This window comes from Schistocerca americana, chromosome 11, assembly GCF_021461395.2.
Source record: "Schistocerca americana isolate TAMUIC-IGC-003095 chromosome 11, iqSchAmer2.1, whole genome shotgun sequence".
In the NCBI taxonomy this organism is placed as follows: domain Eukaryota; kingdom Metazoa; phylum Arthropoda; class Insecta; order Orthoptera; family Acrididae; genus Schistocerca; species Schistocerca americana.
The window spans coordinates 171,293,671-171,313,755 of NC_060129.1; the positions used below are offsets into that span (position 1 = coordinate 171,293,671).

Consider the following 20,085-nt stretch of genomic DNA (forward strand, 5'->3'; position numbering starts at 1 on the left):
TTGTGTACAAATACTATTTTCGAATAGCTCGAAATTTTTTTTATCGTGGCTCTATTTTTTCTTTCAGCATCGCTGCCGGATTCCGTTTATTATGTATAAAAATTTCCAGACTCTCTAGAATATCCTTCATAGGACCTTCAGTATCTTCAGATTATCCCTTATACTGATTTCTGCATGTTTTTCCATATCTAAATGCTGTCCAAAGAGTGATTTATTACGTGCTGTTCCAGTAGTATGTTCTTTAAATCTGGTATTAAAACTTCTCCCTGTTTGCCCGATGTAAATTTTGCTACAGTCTTTACAAGTCAGTTTATAAATTCCTGATTTAGGAAGCATCTTGTTTTTAACATCTCCTATACTATGCTTAAGACTATTAGCTAGAACCGCTCGGCCACAGCAGCCGGCAGTCTTTCTATTATTATACTCAGATATCAGAGCTTCCTCAACTCACCAAGTCTCGGTTAAGTTGTAGATGTGTATCGCTTTTCACCAACACATATAATTTGAGTGTTAGTCTATCTAAACCCGTGAATGTAGATCCAGAACCCGGCAGTGACTTTGGGATGGCTGTAGATGTAGAAAACTTTCGAAGTGTTTTTGGCACGAAAGGACTATCTGTGTAGCATGAGGGAGTATTCAAAGAAGTAGTTGACAACAGAGTGTGGTGCATTTAAATCACCAACCGACATTGAAATGTATGGGAGAAGAGTTTCAATAGTGGATATATAATAGGAAGCTATGATTGAATTAACTTCAGGGGATATGCGAATTTAAATAAAACATTTGGGTGTGGGGAATTTGGGTGCTTTATAATACGTGTTAGCGACTGCTACAGACGGGCTAACATGCTGGTATCTGAATGTGGGAGGAGCAGGTTATAACTTCATGTATTCTCCCTGTGCCAGGAGAGGCCATTAGTATCAAGTCCATTGAAGCAGAGTTTAGGGATGGTATATCTACTCATGTATGTGCTACTTTCTGGACTGAACACTGTACAAGCTGAATTTAACGCCAATATAAAGCAATTTCCCGGAAAACAATGCACAACACAACGAGTATAGAATGTATAAATGTAAATAAAGAAAATACAAAATAAATTGTTCTCTCTGTCCCACCGCATCCCAGCCCGCACCATTGTACTGCACACAAACGTGCCATGAGCCAGTGCTTACTCGGGAGTCTCCAGCAGTGTGCGCGAGACGCCTCTGTGGGGCACGTGTCGGCCGGCAGTGCTGTGGCAGCTGCCGCCGCGGGCCCCACGTGGCCACTGGCTGGCTGGATGGGGAGCCGCCAGAGGAGACCTGCAGAGGCGGGGCCGCAGCCAGCAGCCAGCAGCCAGCAGCCAGCTCCCCACCCAGACAGCCACGGCCTCCACAGCAGTGCTGGCGCCGCAGCTGGTGGTGCACGCAGGAGGGCGGCCGGCAGTGCTGTGGCAGCTGCCGCCGCGGGCCCCACGTGGCCACTGGCTGGCTGGATGGGGAGCCGCCAGAGGAGACCTGCAGAGGCGGGGCCGCAGCCAGCAGCCAGCAGCCAGCAGCCAGCTCCCCACCCAGACAGCCACGGCCTCCACAGCAGTGCTGGCGCCGCAGCTGGTGGTGCACGCAGGAGGGCGGCCGGCAGTGCTGTGGCAGCTGCCGCCGCGGGCCCCACGTGGCCACTGGCTGGCTGGATGGGGAGCTGCCAGAGGAGACCTGCAGAGGCGGGGCCGCAGCCAGCAGCCAGCAGCCAGCAGCCAGCTCCCCACCCAGACAGCCACGGCCTCCACAGCAGTGCTGGCGCCGCAGCTGGTGGTGCACGCAGGAGGGCGGCCGGCAGTGCTGTGGCAGCTGCCGCCGCGGGCCCCACGTGGCCACTGGCTGGCTGGATGGGGAGCCGCCAGAGGAGACCTGCAGAGGCGGGGCCGCAGCCAGCAGCCAGCAGCCAGCAGCCAGCAGCCAGCTCCCCACCCAGCCAGCCACGGCCTCCACAGCAGTGCTGGCGCCGCAGCTGGTGGTGCACGCAGGAGGGCGGCAGGCAGTGCTGTGGCAGCTGCCGCCGCGGGCCCCACGTGGCCACTGGCTGGCTGGATGGGGAGCCGCCAGAGGAGACCTGCAGAGGCGGGGCCGCAGCCAGCAGCCAGCAGCCAGCAGCCAGCTCCCCACCCAGACAGCCACGGCCTCCACAGCAGTGCTGGCGCCGCAGCTGGTGGTGCACGCAGGAGGGCGGCCGGCAGTGCTGTGGCAGCTGCCGCCGCGGGCCCCACGTGGCCACTGGCTGGCTGGATGGGGAGCCGCCAGAGGAGACCTGCAGAGGCGGGGCCGCAGCCAGCAGCCAGCAGCCAGCAGCCAGCTCCCCACCCAGACAGCCACGGCCTCCACAGCAGTGCTGGCGCCGCAGCTGGTGGTGCACGCAGGAGGGCGGCCGGCAGTGCTGTGGCAGCTGCCGCCGCGGGCCCCACGTGGCCACTGGCTGGCTGGATGGGGAGCCGCCAGAGGAGACCTGCAGAGGCGGGGCCGCAGCCAGCAGCCAGCAGCCAGCAGCCAGCAGCCAGCTCCCCACCCAGCCAGCCACGGCCTCCACAGCAGTGCTGGCGCCGCAGCTGGTGGTGCACGCAGGAGGGCGGCAGGCAGTGCTGTGGCAGCTGCCGCCGCGGGCCCCACGTGGCCACTGGCTGGCTGGATGGGGAGCCGCCAGAGGAGACCTGCAGAGGCGGGGCCGCAGCCAGCAGCCAGCAGCCAGCAGCCAGCTCCCCACCCAGACAGCCACGGCCTCCACAGCAGTGCTGGCGCCGCAGCTGGTGGTGCACGCAGGAGGGCGGCCGGCAGTGCTGTGGCAGCTGCCGCCGCGGGCCCCACGTGGCCACTGGCTGGCTGGATGGGGAGCCGCCAGAGGAGACCTGCAGAGGCGGGGCCGCAGCCAGCAGCCAGCAGCCAGCAGCCAGCTCCCCACCCAGACAGCCACGGCCTCCACAGCAGTGCTGGCGCCGCAGCTGGTGGTGCACGCAGGAGGGCGGCCGGCAGTGCTGTGGCAGCTGCCGCCGCGGGCCCCACGTGGCCACTGGCTGGCTGGATGGGGAGCCGCCAGAGGAGACCTGCAGAGGCGGGGCCGCAGCCAGCAGCCAGCAGCCAGCAGCCAGCAGCCAGCTCCCCACCCAGCCAGCCACGGCCTCCACAGCAGTGCTGGCGCCGCAGCTGGTGGTGCACGCAGGAGGGCGGCAGGCAGTGCTGTGGCAGCTGCCGCCGCGGGCCCCACGTGGCCACTGGCTGGCTGGATGGGGAGCCGCCAGAGGAGACCTGCAGAGGCGGGGCCGCAGCCAGCAGCCAGCAGCCAGCAGCCAGCTCCCCACCCAGACAGCCACGGCCTCCACAGCAGTGCTGGCGCCGCAGCTGGTGGTGCACGCAGGAGGGCGGCCGGCAGTGCTGTGGCAGCTGCCGCCGCGGGCCCCACGTGGCCACTGGCTGGCTGGATGGGGAGCCGCCAGAGGAGACCTGCAGAGGCGGGGCCGCAGCCAGCAGCCAGCAGCCAGCAGCCAGCTCCCCACCCAGACAGCCACGGCCTCCACAGCAGTGCTGGCGCCGCAGCTGGTGGTGCACGCAGGAGGGCGGCCGGCAGTGCTGTGGCAGCTGCCGCCGCGGGCCCCACGTGGCCACTGGCTGGCTGGATGGGGAGCTGCCAGAGGAGACCTGCAGAGGCGGGGCCGCAGCCAGCAGCCAGCAGCCAGCAGCCAGCTCCCCACCCAGACAGCCACGGCCTCCACAGCAGTGCTGGCGCCGCAGCTGGTGGTGCACGCAGGAGGGCGGCCGGCAGTGCTGTGGCAGCTGCCGCCGCGGGCCCCACGTGGCCACTGGCTGGCTGGATGGGGAGCCGCCAGAGGAGACCTGCAGAGGCGGGGCCGCAGCCAGCAGCCAGCAGCCAGCAGCCAGCAGCCAGCTCCCCACCCAGCCAGCCACGGCCTCCACAGCAGTGCTGGCGCCGCAGCTGGTGGTGCACGCAGGAGGGCGGCAGGCAGTGCTGTGGCAGCTGCCGCCGCGGGCCCCACGTGGCCACTGGCTGGCTGGATGGGGAGCCGCCAGAGGAGACCTGCAGAGGCGGGGCCGCAGCCAGCAGCCAGCAGCCAGCAGCCAGCTCCCCACCCAGACAGCCACGGCCTCCACAGCAGTGCTGGCGCCGCAGCTGGTGGTGCACGCAGGAGGGCGGCCGGCAGTGCTGTGGCAGCTGCCGCCGCGGGCCCCACGTGGCCACTGGCTGGCTGGATGGGGAGCCGCCAGAGGAGACCTGCAGAGGCGGGGCCGCAGCCAGCAGCCAGCAGCCAGCAGCCAGCTCCCCACCCAGACAGCCACGGCCTCCACAGCAGTGCTGGCGCCGCAGCTGGTGGTGCACGCAGGAGGGCGGCCGGCAGTGCTGTGGCAGCTGCCGCCGCGGGCCCCACGTGGCCACTGGCTGGCTGGATGGGGAGCTGCCAGAGGAGACCTGCAGAGGCGGGGCCGCAGCCAGCAGCCAGCAGCCAGCAGCCAGCTCCCCACCCAGACAGCCACGGCCTCCACAGCAGTGCTGGCGCCGCAGCTGGTGGTGCACGCAGGAGGGCGGCCGGCAGTGCTGTGGCAGCTGCCGCCGCGGGCCCCACGTGGCCACTGGCTGGCTGGATGGGGAGCCGCCAGAGGAGACCTGCAGAGGCGGGGCCGCAGCCAGCAGCCAGCAGCCAGCAGCCAGCAGCCAGCTCCCCACCCAGACAGCCACGGCCTCCACAGCAGTGCTGGCGCCGCAGCTGGTGGTGCACGCAGGAGGGCGGCCGGCAGTGCTGTGGCAGCTGCCGCCGCGGGCCCCATGTGGCCACTGGCTGGCTGGATGGGGAGCCGCCAGAGGAGACCTGCAGAGGCGGGGCCGCAGCCAGCAGCCAGCAGCCAGCAGCCAGCTCCCCACCCAGACAGCCACGGCCTCCACAGCAGTGCTGGCGCCGCAGCTGGTGGTGCACGCAGGAGGGCGGCCGGCAGTGCTGTGGCAGCTGCCGCCGCGGGCCCCACGTGGCCACTGGCTGGCTGGATGGGGAGCCGCCAGAGGAGACCTGCAGAGGCGGGGCCGCAGCCAGCAGCCAGCAGCCAGCAGCCAGCAGCCAGCTCCCCACCCAGCCAGCCACGGCCTCCACAGCAGTGCTGGCGCCGCAGCTGGTGGTGCACGCAGGAGGGCGGCCGGCAGTGCTGTGGCAGCTGCCGCCGCGGGCCCCACGTGGCCACTGGCTGGCTGGATGGGGAGCTGCCAGAGGAGACCTGCAGAGGCGGGGCCGCAGCCAGCAGCCAGCAGCCAGCAGCCAGCAGCCAGCAGCCAGCTCCCCACCCAGCCAGCCACGGCCTCCACAGCAGTGCTGGCGCCGCAGCTGGTGGTGCACGCAGGAGGGCGGCCGGCAGTGCTGTGGCAGCTGCCGCCGCGGGCCCCACGTGGCCACTGGCTGGCTGGATGGGGAGCTGCCAGAGGAGACCTGCAGAGGCGGGGCCGCAGCCAGCAGCCAGCAGCCAGCAGCCAGCAGCCAGCAGCCAGCTCCCCACCCAGCCAGCTACGGCCTCCACAGCAGTGCTGGCGCCGCAGCTGGTGGTGCACGCAGGAGGGCGGCCGGCAGTGCTGTGGCAGCTGCCGCCGCGGGCCCCACGTGGCCACTGGCTGGCTGGATGGGGAGCTGCCAGAGGAGACCTGCAGAGGCGGGGCCGCAGCCAGCAGCCAGCAGCCAGCAGCCAGCAGCCAGCAGCCAGCTCCCCACCCAGCCAGCTACGGCCTCCACAGCAGTGCTGGCGCCGCAGCTGGTGGTGCACGCAGGAGGGCGGCCGGCAGTGCTGTGGCAGCTGCCGCCGCGGGCCCCACGTGGCCACTGGCTGGCTGGATGGGGAGCTGCCAGAGGAGACCTGCAGAGGCGGGGCCGCAGCCAGCAGCCAGCAGCCAGCAGCCAGCAGCCAGCAGCCAGCAGCCAGCTCCCCACCCAGCCAGCCACGGCCTCCACAGCAGTGCTGGCGCCGCAGGAGGGCGGCCAGGGGGGTGTCACGCCACAGCGTGGGGCCCGCAGCAGCCAGCACTTTAATGTTCATGATGAATTACGTGTAGTTACTGTAACTCAGCGGCAGTGTTTTATGAAGCAGCTGTTACTGTACATAATTTTTTTAGTTCCTATTGTTTTACCTTGAAGTTTACTTTTTGCTGATATGTAAGGTGTCTATTTTTGAAGAAAAGACATGTGTAATGCAGCACACTGTAAATAAGTAGCCACATCTTACAATATTGATTTTAGGAAATCCTCCTTTTTCACCATTTACATCTGGCTAGTCATTTGTAGTGATTAGGTTCTTTTCTATGAAATAACAATGATATTGTTAAGAATCTTTTTTTGTAAAAAAAAAAGATCGATGTGTATTTTTTACTATATTCAATTTCTATACCATTTAAGCCAGCCGGTGTGGCCGAACGGTTCTGGCGCTTCAGTCTGAAACCGCGCGACCGCTATGGTCGCAGGTTCCAGTCCTGCCTCGGGCATGGATGTGTGTGATGTCCTTAGGTTAGTTAGGTTTAGGTAGTTCTAAGTTCTAGGGGACTGATGTCCACAGATGTTAAGTCCCATAGTGCTCAGAGCGATTTGAACCATTTATACCATTTAATCACATATATAATTTCACATTTAATTCCATATACATTTTTAAATTAATAAACTATCTGCTTTTTCCGTTTAATTATGTGCCATATTTGCATTTAATTCCATGTACAAATTGAAAACTAATAATAAGCACTCTGTTTTGCCAGTCAACCAATTTTTCGTTTGTAATTCGTTTTTGCCTGTACATAATATGCGTAGGTGAAAAAAGAACCACACATATACACGTGCACACATGTAGGCACTGAAGAGTAAAAGAAATTGGTTCATGTGCCACAGACTTGACTAATGTCTGAAGTAGTGCTGGAGGGAGCTGACACCTTCAATCCTGCAGGACTGTCCATAAATCCGTAAGAGAACCAGAGGGTGGACATCTCTTCTGAACAGCACGTTGCAAGGCGTCCAAGATATGCTCAATAATGCTCACGTCTGGGGAGTTTGGTGACTAGCGGAATTTTTTAAATTCAGAAGAAACTTCCTGGAGTCACTCTGTAATAATTCTGGACATGTGGGTTGCCGCATTGCCCCACGCTGGAATTGCCCGAATCAGTCCGACTTTACAATGGACATGAATGGATGCAGATGATGAAACAGGATGCTTATGTACGTGTCAGCTATCAGAATTGTATATAGACATATCAGGAGTCCCATGTCACTGCAACTGAAAACGCTCCACACCATTCCCGAGCCTCCAGCCCCTCGAACGGTCGGTCCCCTGCTGACATGTATTCATAAGGTTGTCTCCATACTCTTAAATAGTCTTGTTTGAGGCACAGGTCAATGTCCTAACGGATTATCAGAAGAAATTACACAACTTTTGGCGCCAGAGGTAACTCCATGTTAATGTCTCGTTTGTGATCTGTGTCTAGAAATAAGCCATGGAAAATCGGGGAAGTAGTTACAATGAAGAAAGTCCGATAGATCTACTTGCTTCCTGGATGTTCTGTAAGAAGCCTTTGAAAAGCTGGTTGGCGCCGAACTGTCGTCTCACCGGCTTCTGAGCGGTACGAGCTACTGGCAGCTCGCTTTCGGTGCAGGGAAGGCCACTAAGAATGCCGCAAATGCAGTACAACAACTTGTCTGTGCAGCCGCGTGAAAACACGTAGTGGGTGCCTCGGAGGCTGACGGCAGCTGACGGTGCCGGCCGGCGCTGTCCTCTCAGGCAGTGGGGGCTGACCGCTCACTGCCGAGGTAGCCGCCACGGCTGCGGCATCGTGCTAAGCGTCCTGGAAAACCGGCGCGAGTTAACCGAGCTATCAGTGACTCCAGCAAAGGCTGCACTTTCTTCCTTTTGCGAGCCTGCATTTGCACAGCCTGGGTCCGCCGTCTGATACTTTTCTGCGGACCTCAGTGCTCCCTCCACTCAGTGCCCTCGGCCCCCGCCTCAGCGCGGTGTCTGGCTGCGCAGCTGACGTCACGGGCAGCGCTGCCCGTGCACTGCCGCGTGGAGGTCTTTTGTCATTTTTTGTATAAGATACAGCTGTAATCACTTCTCGAAATTATAATACATCAAATTTACGGATCGAAAATTATAAAATTTTTAATTCTTGAGAAGAAAAAAAAAAGCAAAGTAGGAATGATTGGTAGTTGTGGCCTCAACAACGCTGGTGAGGAACGCGGTCTCAGATCGTGTCCTCGAGCCCGACCTCCCTGGGCGGCGCCTCCCATTATTAGTTTACCACATGAGATATTTCGCGCCTCGAATGTCACGGGACCAGTCATCTCTGGCATAGCTGTTCTAATGTCTAAATGTAGTCCAAGGAAGGACAGAAAAGACGATAGAAAGAAGCACAGAATGTGGCAAGGTATCCAGAATTACTTACCCTCCAAGGTCGGCTTGATGGTATTACTTGCAGTAATTACCATCCACCAATTTACCCATTGCTCACAAGCCATACTGGAGAACGTAGTTCATGTTCTCCAGTTGGGCTGATCACACAGCAATACACAAACTTTGGCACAGCCAACAACTCCCACTTGTTCTGCAGGGTGTAAATAAACCAAAGAGTGTGGCTGAGGCTAAGGTTCAAAGATGTTGCATTTGGACGGAGTTTATTTTTGGTCAACAGTAGGATTCTGGAAAACTGCGTACTGATGACGCTAAAAATAAAGAGTGTGTCAAAAAGGACTTTGTAGCTTTCGAAATACAGAAATACATTGAGATATCTTGCAGAGTCGATTGACGTGTTAGTTTGTAGCAAAGAACCTCAACTTTCACCTAAAAGTCTCATTTCGTTTCGATGTGAATACCATCTATGACGCGGGACACATCCCACTGGTAGTCGACTTCCCCTTCCCACATTCACTGTAGCAAAAATTACGAAACTTGTGCAACAGCAGCGTAGATTCGATTTTCGGGTCGGCCAAATTGTTTGCTACCGGAGGAACATACGCGCGGTCTTTAATGAAACCACCGAACAGTTATTGCAGAGTTCGTTTCATGGTACCAGGACACACAGCGGGCACGCTCCACCCCAGTGAAAGCAGCCATCTTAACTGTGCACAACGCTGGCGTTCCTGGTGGCGGAATGGGGCACTGATGGACTGAAGTACATGCAGGTTGTTTGCTGCATAATCATACACCTACCGATTCTGTAAGTTATCTCAATACATCTCTATATCATTCTAAAGTTGCAAATTCCTTTTTGACTCGCCCTGTACATCTCTATTTGGATTACATTCATTATAATTAAAGTCACATCTATTGGATTACGTGGCACAGAGAGAGTCTTGTAGCTTTAAATGATGAAGTGTTCTGATTCGAAAACTATATTTGGCGAAATCGCAATTGAACGTACAGTGATGACTAGTTTCGGCAAATTTGAACTGCCATTTTCTAAATATTCTTCCTTAATACATATTAATTATAACCTAGACGTCTCAGCTTGTAACCCCACACCCTGTATGAGTTGCAAACCATTGTCGCCACATCAGTAGTAGAGCTATAACAAGCCTACAGGGCTTCCACGGACACTTCTGTGTGAAGTTGTCTATTTTAACTACAAGTTACTCGTGATTTAATGTCTATGGCGAGCGTGGACTAGAGGTGGAAGATGGACGCTGATGATCTCATAGTATAGGATTATTGTCTGCAAATGTTGCCGCTCTTGGTTGCTAATACACTGCCAGAAAAAAATTAGGTGCTTTTGGAGGTTAATAGGTGACTCAAAAAAGCAAGAGATAGTCAACAGACAGTCAGGCAGAAATTATCTAGCTGACTAGTTAGATTCATGGCTGACTGTAGAGGAAATATTTGGACTCCACAACGAAAATATTTGACCTTGGTTTGTCCTATGAACATTCTAATGAAAATATTCGTTTTGATTACTTGAAGAGCATTAGTCGGTCCTTTCTGTCTTTCATAGGTACTGAATTCGGTGTTGAGTAAGTTTCATCAAGTGAACAGCGTCGATACAATCTTGCAAAGTTTAAAAGTACGTGGCGGAAGGGCATTTATGTATGACTGATTCTAAGTTCCAAAAGGAAAGAAATGATGGCTGTTCAGATATTTAGTCCCAATACGGGGTTGATGCCTCAATTCAGTATTATTTTCACCTTATTTCCTTACTGTATTAGTGAAGGAAGCAGTACAGAAAACGAAAAATGGAATTCAGAATTTCCATCGTTGTGCAGGAGCAGTGAATTGGAAGGTGCTGCACACTTTTGAATCGGCACCTTCCAAAACGCGGAATCCGTCGTCCTTGCCATGGCGCCACTGCGCTCTCTGCCATGTAGACCGAAATCCATGGCCGGCCGGTGTCGCCGAGCGGCTCTAGGCGCTTCAGCCTGGAACTGCGCGACTGCTGCGGTCGCAGGTTCGAATCCTGCCTCGGGCATGGATGTGTGTGATGTCCTTAGGTTAGTTAGGTTTAAGTAGTTCTAAGTTCTAGGGCACTGATGACCTCAGATGTTAAGTGCCATAGTGCTCAGAGCGATTTTGAACCTAAATGTATGCCGTGACACGCTTTGTCACTTACATGATGTGAGTCTCTCCATGGGCATCATGCCAAACACCAACAAATAATCTAAAATAAATTTCGTCTGTTCCGAATAGCTACACCCATTGGTAACCGCTTCATTAGGTTTTAACTGTATATCTACAGATATAAATAACTGATTTATAAATTTTATATAAGAATATAAGGAGAAGATTAAATCGATTAAGTAGACGTATAGATATAAGAGTAGCAAATTTTACCTGTTGATTATCAGTGCAACGGAGAATACAGAGAATCTGTGGTACCCTCATGTCGTTTATGCACGAAGTAAAATATTCGACAATGTACACTAAGTTACTCCAATGCCTCCACCACCTACACTGTTTGGCGGAAAGACCCTCGCCGCCGTGGGGTGGCGTGCGTGCCTCAGTGATGCACACAGCCGTACTGCAGATCCAACAACGCGGAAGGGGCGTCTAAGCAGGAGCCAGACCAACATATGGTTCCCGTACAGGGGCAGCAGCCTATACAGAATAATGCTGAACGTATGATGGGTAAATTCAGTTCTTAACGAAAAGTTACATAATCGAATGGATGAAACATATAGAAGCAAACTTCTTCAAGTATCAAGGAATCGTTAGTCACGTAATGGAACAAAGTGTGTGGTAGTACAGAAAAAGCAAAGAAGCAGAACAGTGAATGGTTGGAGCTATCAGGAATTCTTTACGTCATTAGCTACAATTGAAAACACTACTAACAGATATTAGCATCCATAGGTTTAATATTGATTCGCAGGGCAATTTGAGACACATTGCCCATGATATGCACTCCTTTAGATTACGAACGACTGTGCAAAGAGTGTTACTAAAATAATGGTCAACGTTTTGCTTCGAGATAGAGATTTTCTTCGGTCAGTCCCAAACTATTCTACCTGTGTTCTTCAGAAGTACAGTGCAATGTTCATTCGAACATGTATGCACTTACGCGCGCTTGGATGTCCGAAGAAACAACGCATCGTATTTCTGAACAACACAGGCACTGCAGCATCGCATTTATCCGCCGATACCGGGCAAGCGACTGTCAGTAAACATGTCTCCCCTGTACGGGAGTATACACAACGTGTGTACGAGTGCAGGGATGGCAGACACACGGTTGAAGACATAGCCAAGTCAGGCTGAAGTGATGAAGAAAAGCAAGTGAATTTACGCTAATGGGCATGGTTTTATGCGCCATTTCGTCACAAAACTGTTTGAATGTCAATTAAATAGGTGGTAGAACACTGGTATTTTCTCCTGTATTGGTTGGAGAGTCAAACTTTACATTTTCTTTTCATTTCCTTCCCTGTTCCACTTTCTCCTCAGCGTGAATGTGGCGTTCCACGTTCGTTCGTTCAGATGACAACAGCAGACAGTAGAGCGGTGTACACTCTGCATTTCGATAGAAGCACAACACAGCGACAAAGAAAAGAAGAAGGAATTATCTTCTCACTGCGTGATAACACAATGACTACTGCAGCGCTGAAAATTAATACGTCGCATAGGGTGAGAACAGTAACAAGCGCTAGTGTTCTGTCTATTTTATATGTTCATATTGTAACGATTGTTATCAGGTCTGTCTTTGTGACCGCCATTTGTGTTGTGTGTACATGTGTGACCGGTGGTAACATTTATGCTTCAGGTTTCACCATGCAAATTTAATGTTTGTAATGTATCGACAAGAAGTGTAAGTAGGACGTAAGTGTGTAATAAAATTTGATAGCAAGCTTTCTACAGCACAAACACAGTATGGTAGCAGTGGATGGATTATAATATTTGGGATCAATCTTTGAGATACATAATCTTCTAACGTAATTCAAGAGTTCAGGCTCAAATGGCTCTGAGCACTATGGGACTCAACTGCTGAGGTCATTAGTCCCCTAGAACTTAGAACTAGTTAAACCTAACTAACCTAAGGACATCACAAACATCCATGCCCGAGGCAGGATTCGAACCTGCGACCGTAGCGGTCTTGCGGTTCCAGACTGCAGCGCCTTTAACCGCACGGCCACTTCGGCCGGCCAAGAGTTCAGGACTCCTCATTCGGCGTTCATCTGAATGCGCTATTAGCCTAAAAATGTTGGCTGGGGAGTCTAGATATGCCTGTAGATGTTGATCTATTGAATTTCCTGTTAAAACGTGACCGTTGAATTTTATATTGCTGTTAGACATTTCGGGCTGAGATTCTACAGAAGCAGCGTCGCACTACCACATTTTTGTTAATGTGACGTGGAGGACTGACTTTATGGCAGCTGGTGAGCAGTCATCGCAGCAGTCTTCTTGAAAGACGGTGTTGCTTCGTCTGAGCCTTCCAGTCCTACGGTGGCGGTGGCGTCCTTGTGGTAGCACGCTGCGCGTGGCCTTCTGTTCGCCGATGAGCGTCAATTCCGTAATGGATTTAGAGTCACTGACCAGGGCAGTCGCTTTCCTGCAGTAGACACGCTACAAGATAGATTTACCTGTTACGGTCACGAATCGAACTGGCATGAAAAACTATAAGCATCCCCAACCTTATCTGGCGAGACTGCCTTCTGGGGTGATATTCCCTTGCATTCAGCCTCCTCCTACTTGCCAAGGGCAAAGTCAAATACACTATGTTCAGCACAGTGTAGATGAAGAGTCCGTGTGGAACCACTTGCCTTCTACCATTTCATGAGTACTGCATACTGGAAGTGTCTGCGCCTGCGCGCTATAGCGACATACTTGCCAATATGTTGAGCCTTGCATTTTGTCGTCAAGGCATCGGTTGAGTTAGCCAGTCCTTGTTGTATTCTCGTCATGGCCCGTTTTCAGGTATATTAATTCACAGTTTATCAAATCTTTTGACATTATTGGTCTCGTTTCAATTTTAAAAAATAAGAAAAACATCTGGAAACGGAGAATGACAGTACCATTTCCAGCTAACTACGATATTGTTTTATTCTCTTTGGAATAGAAAATGTGTAATGAAATTTTAAAAAAAGTAAAAGTGGTAGACCGTTTAGCTACGAATCGTAGGATCACACGATCTAATCCTGCCTGTATAATTTTTCTCCAGTCCGTTAAAAAAAAGAAAAATAACCAGTAGGTGCTCGATCCCTTAGTTTACTAAGCACTTTAAAACCTCCCGTAATAAGATTACAAAAAAGTGGGTTAGGGTCTTCTATTAGTAATAAAAACGTCCTGTGTCGCTGGTTCTGACCTCGGCTCTGCTTAATTTTTTAATAAAAATGAACAGCAATTGCAGCTGAAGACTTCTGGCATAAGAAGCCAAGTCAGCCTCGTTTCTCCAATGGCCTTGTGAAAGACGGAAGACGGTGGACAGCCGGTGGTGGTTCAGGACCCTCTCTTAGCCTAGGGGTGGGAAAGCGCCCCTATAAGACGGAAGAATCAGCAGTTATCAACAGTATGAGGATGCACAAGGTAATGAGAACCACTGCGTTAAAGACACATAAAGTGTATCAACAGGAAATGTGGCATGTAACTGAAAAAGTGTCATGACTGTCTCTGCATTGGCAAAATATTTCAAACTAATCCGCCATTCGGATCTCCTGGGGGGGGGGGGGGGGGGGGACTGCCTAGGGTAAGGAGACCATGAGAAAGAGACTGATTATCCAGTGAAAGGGTAATATTCTACGAGTCGGTGCGTTGAACGTCAGAAGACTCAAAAATGAAATCCTAAGGCTCAGTACAGATATAGTGCGGGTGAGTGAAGTGACTTAGAGCCTTGGCATCTGACACTCAGCCAGCACCGTCTCTCTTCAAGTTTTGTAAGGGTATATGTAAACTACAACAACAAAAACCAAAGGCTAGACACGTGGAGAAAGAGAGCAGAGAGTGCTCCTCTAGACTGGAGACAACCTCCCGGTGATAATAAGAGCTGGTGTACCTTGAAGTCCCTCAACAGATTACGAGCTGGTGTTGGGCGGCGTAAAGAAACTCTTGAAAAATGGGGATACGCTAGAGGACCCTCACCTTGTGAGTGTGGAGAGGAGGAGATGATGTCTGCGAAACTGACGTCTGTACCCGTCATCATGCACTGAAAAAGATTTTATGCTGGCCAATTCTAACGCTTTGGGCGAAGACAATTTAATTCATGTCTGTTATTCCATACTTAAGTATATTTATGAATTTTCATTTATGTACAATTACTTCTAACAGTATGCTAACTGTAATGCTTTGAACGTAGCTGACTTTTGGGCAAAAGCAAGTTAATTATACATCTCTTTGTCCTTGTCATGTTTACATGTTAATGTCCATGGTCTACTTACATGTTTTATGACTATTAATTTCTGTTAATTCCCTTGTAATTCGTGCCCTTAACACGAACAAAAAAGTGAAGTGAAATGGAAGGAAGACAAGGGTTTATGGTCTGGCGAGTGTAGCAGTAGAGAAGTTGTATAACAGGTTATGAATAGGAAGACAGGCCACGGAGTGAGCTAGTGTGAATAGTCATTCATATGGTTTTCCTCGTCAGTATCGGCAGCAAACCAATACCTACGACGATAGTTCAGGTATACTCGCCGATGTCGCAAGCAGAAGACGAAGATATAGAGCAAGTATGTGAGTGTATTGAACGGGTAATTAAGTATGGAACGGGGGTAAAAATCTAATAGTCGTGAGGAACAGGAATGTGTTTTAAGGGAAGGAGTAGAAGATAATCTTACGGGACAATATGGGCTTGGCAGTAATAATGAGAGAGGAGAAAGACTAATTGTGTTCTTCAATAGCTTGCAGGTAGTAATTGCGAGTGCTCTGTTCAGTATTTACGAGTGGTAGAGGTAGGCATGTATTTGGAAATGATTGGGTGATGTGGGGTCATGGCGAGGCAGAGATTCCGAAATCAGAGGAGACATGGGATCCAGTACTGGAATCAAGTACACCCAGAAGCTGATGTAGACTCATATCACAATTTAGTAACGACGAAGACTAGACTGAAGTTTAACAGTTGGTCAGGAAGAAATAATGCGCTAAGAACTGGGATACACAAATACTAAGAAATAAAGATTCAATTGAAGAGGAATGGACATTAATAGAAAGAGGAACTACACAATTTGGAAAGAGAAACATAGCTAAAAAGTAGGCAACTGAGAGGAAACACAGAGAAGGTAACAGAAGATATACTTCAGCTGATTGACGAAAGGAGGAAGTACAAAAACGTGCAGTGAAATTCAGAAATAAAAATATAGAAGTCATTTAGGAATGAAGTAAACGGGAAAAGCATGAAAACTAAGGCAGAATGGCTGCATGAAATGTGAATAAATCGAAAAAGTGATATATAAATGTCAGAAGGACTGACTCAGCAAATAGAAAAGTCAAGACAACCTTCGGTTATATTAAAAGGAAGGGTGGTAAAATTACGAGTGCACTGGGGATTGCAGTGTTAAATGCAGAGGAGAGGGCTGAATACAGTATCGGAATCACAAACAGTTATGAAAATGTAAGTTGGCGTTTCTACTTTCGCCAAATGAGCGATTTCAGAATTGTGCTATCAGAATGAAGAATGTCGTCTGAGATTGGTGTTTGGCGCAGCACAAAAGAGGATGTAGACAGACCGAATTTTAGTACATGTAATTTGCATATCGCGGTTCGGTAGTCGTTTTACGGTGTATGCTTGGTTTAGAAAAACACAAACTTTTTTTTAACGTTTGCAGGAGCCGCACATGTAATCGATAAGAAAGAACATTTTAAATTAGCAATAAAATCACGCCAGTGACGGATCAGTAACACACAAAAACGTTTCGACTTCCCTGCTAGATACGCTGAAAATTAAAGTTGTTACACAGTGAATGATGAAATTAAACACGTGAACTGGATTATTTATAATAAAACAGCATTTAAGTAACTCAAGACAAGCTAGTATGTTGTAATATTACTACAATTACAGTCCCTGTTGCTCACATTATGGAAGCTGGACAGCAGAAACACACGTGTGAACACTCTGGCTTCTCCTAGCTGGTCTCAAAAAATTTGAAGGCCGCGCCGTCTTTTATTACACAGATAATACAAAGAAAAACTTCGACTCTGTAGTCACAATCTTAATACAAAGGTTCTAAAAAAACACAGTTACTTTGAATGTGGGGTGTTACAATGCCCCCTGAATAACTACGATACAATGCGTAGCTCCGTTGTGAATAGTCATTCAGCCTTTACACACCGGTAACAGATGTTGATAGGTACATTCCTCTTTCTTATTCGACAAAAACACTTGCATTAAATGTACAGTTAATCACAGTGAAGTCTTTGGGTCCGCAGCTCGTGGTCGTGCGGTAGCGTTCTCGCTTCCCACGCCCGGATTCCCGGGTTCGATTCCCGGCGGGGTCAGGGATTTTCTCTGCCTCGTGATGACTGGGTGTTGTGTGCTGTCCTTAGGTTAGTTAGGTTTATGTAATTCTAAGTTCTAGGGGACTGATGACCGTTGAAGTTAAGTCCCATAGTGCTCACAGCCATTTGAACCATTTGGCACGGTCTTGTCCCTCATCAACATGACGTGAGTGACACAAAGTTCACCAGCTAATAAGATTTCCTTGGGACACTCGCAGAGCACACACATTGTGTTGTCCTCGTGGTCTCACCCCACAACCATTCATCACTCTGTCGTATTTTATCAAGGGAAAGGCTTGGAAATTGTTCATGTTGTTGTTGTTGTTGTTGTGGTCTTCAGTCCTGAGACTGGTTTGATGCAGTTGATATAGCGTAGGAACAATTTGACTTTATACACATTCGGACAAAGTTTAATGTTTGTTCCCTGTTTGCAGAATAATTTACTTATCTGCAAGACTCAAGAGTTTTTGAGTTCACACGAATATCAGGTGGCCGGATCTCTTGTTTCGTCGTAAGCTTATAAGCGTGTACATTTTACATTATCAATAATGTACATTGAACACAAGTGCGGCCGGCCACGGTGGCTGAGCGGTTCTAGGCGTTTCAGTCTGGAACTGCGCGATCGCTACAGTCGCAGGTTCGAATCCTGCCTCGGGCATGGATGTGTGTGATGTCCTTAGGTTAGTTAGGTTTAAGTAGTGCTAAGTTCTAGGGGACTGATGACCTCAGATGTTAAGTCCCATAGTGCTCAGAGCCATTTGAACCATTTTTTAACAAAAGTCCGGCGACAATTGGAATTTTCGGCTGGCGCGCAATTTTTCGAGCCGTACGATGTGGATCGCGCATGTACGATACTTTACGGTGGCGCACGGACGTTACGACCCACCCTTCGGATCATGCTCTTTAAACGCTTACTTTTGATAAGATTTCATCTTTATTATTATTTTAGTTTTTACGATTTCTTTAATTTATGGCAGTTTATTTCACACATACGATTCTGAGCAACCTACGTGTCAGTCTGTCTGGTCGTGGGATTACCCAATTTCCTTATGCTGCAGCTGCGTAAGTAAATTTAGGTCATTCCCCGTGGTGAATCCGCTGGGGAACTGAATGCACTGACTGCCTCGCAAGGTGCGCAGTGGCTCGCTCTTACGGGAGTGAAATCGATTACAGTTAAGTCACTGGTTCAGGTGAGGGCAGTGAGCTATTTATAAGGTGTTAAGTAGTGCAAAACGATCTCAGTGGAAATACAAGTCAGTGATAGAGGTTCTAGTACTCCCAAGAAATGTACAGCGGCCTTGTTTCAATGTAAGATTGGAAAACAAAAATACGGAAAGTGTGGGAAACGCCTCGTCACTGTAAAGGTTGGTTCGGCGCTATTGAATCGTACTCAGAAAGGGCTGTATGTAGCATCTGTAACGTAAATGTTGTGACTGAATTGATATGTGTCAAAATACATTTTATAACTGAAAATAATGTCAAAAAAATTGAGGTGGTGTCATATAAAAGGTAGACAATTTTGAGTACATGAGCAACAAATGATGTGTCTTTAAACAATCATGCCAACGTTGACTTGGCAGGATTCGTGGCAGAACAGCCTTCGTTTCATTCTTGCAAAATGACCTGGAGGGCGTAGTTCAGAGTCCTTTTCCTGATTCTAAAATTTGTGACGCTACACAATTGCGTTGAAAAGGAAATTTGGAAATTTGTGATAAGTTCCTGTCGAAACAAATTGCTGATGTTATTGGTCCCTAGGCTTAGACACTACTTAATCTAAGTTAAACTAACTTATGCTAAGGATAACACATACACCCATGCCCGAGGGAAGACTCTAACCTCCGCCGGGTGGGGGGGGGGGGGGGGGGGGGGGGTAACCGCCCGAACCGTGGTAACGCGCCTCAGGCCACGCGGCTAACTGCGTTGAACTAAATCTTTCCAGATCATAAATAATGTGATAGCAGAGAGCCATAACAACGTAGAACGAACTTGCAGGAAAACTGAGACACACGAAATTCACTGTTCTCACTGATGAGTAAACAAAAGTAGAATCTGTTAAAACGTCGTGTGTTCTGGTTTGATATTTTGTTAACGACACAAATAAAATTGAAAGTATATTTTGGAACCTTTGTGAAATTTTAAAACATGGTGAATTGTGATAAGGCAAACGAAGGTGCAAGAAGTAAAAACCTTTTTCTAATCTAATGCTTTCATTTTCTGAGTACAATGTTTCTGAAAACAGTATTACAAGATTTGCTTCTGGTGATGGCCAGTTATATGATGCGATTGAGAAACTCTGTTGCTACTCGGTTAACTGAAAAATGTCGTGCACTAATTATTCTCAAATGCATATTTCACATTCTTCACACGTGTGTCAGTGGAGCTTGTGAATGTCTATCCTGACACTTTGAAGTCCTAGCTAAGAACCTGCATAACCATTTTAAGGCTAGTGTTAAGTGACACGACCTGTCACAGACGTGGCCTCCATCCAGTATACACGTACTTGCCTTTTAAAGACATGTTTATCCTTTAATGGCAAGCCACTGACGCAGGAACGCATATTTGCGTAACGAGATCATTGCGGATGTGCGCCAGGAATACTCCAGCTTCTTACGTGCGTGTGTGTGGGAAGAGCAGGCAAGAGTGCTGGCGTCATATCCCAGCTGTGACCGCAGGCGGCTAGCGGTTTGCGGTCAGCTGAAATCCTGTCTGTGCTCCAAACTGAGTCCCGGCTGCGACAGCGCGGCTGTGGGCGTTATAATGCAGGGCGTGGGAGGCCGGCGACACGGACCGGGACCGTACAGTTTGGGGCCCACCGTACGGGCCAACCCAAAATCACTACAGCGGTGACACATAACTGCAGCTAACACTTACCAGTACATTGATAAGCATTACAGAGAATGTAAAACTAACTTCAGAATTTCCATCGTTATGCAAGAGCTGTGAATCGGAAGCCGCTGCACACTTTAGAATCAGCACCTCCCAAAACGTTGGATCCGTCGTCCTTGCTATGACGGAACTGCGTTCCCTGCCCGCTAGAGTTCTGGCCCTGACACCAACTCATTTCTTTTCCTGGTGTTATGCGAAATACCTTTGTCCAAAACCATTCCACAACACAAATCGCTCATTTCTGATGCATCAATTAATCCACATACGCTTCTAAACGTATGTTACGAAATGTTGTCGCTAACATACTGTCTGTGTC

At 50.4% G+C, this 20,085-nt stretch overlaps 1 protein-coding gene across 1 annotated transcript in view; it reads left to right on the plus strand.

Moving 5' to 3' along the window:
* Positions 1-1,156: 1,156 nt before the first annotated feature.
* LOC124553483 (collagen alpha-1(I) chain-like) overlaps positions 1,157-20,085 on the plus strand; it is a 41,697-nt gene continuing 22,768 nt past the window's right edge. Inside the window, exon 1 of the mRNA XM_047127339.1 lies at positions 1,157-5,878. Coding sequence (XP_046983295.1) covers positions 1,157-5,878 — 4,722 coding nt within the window. The remainder of the gene's footprint in view (positions 5,879-20,085) is intronic.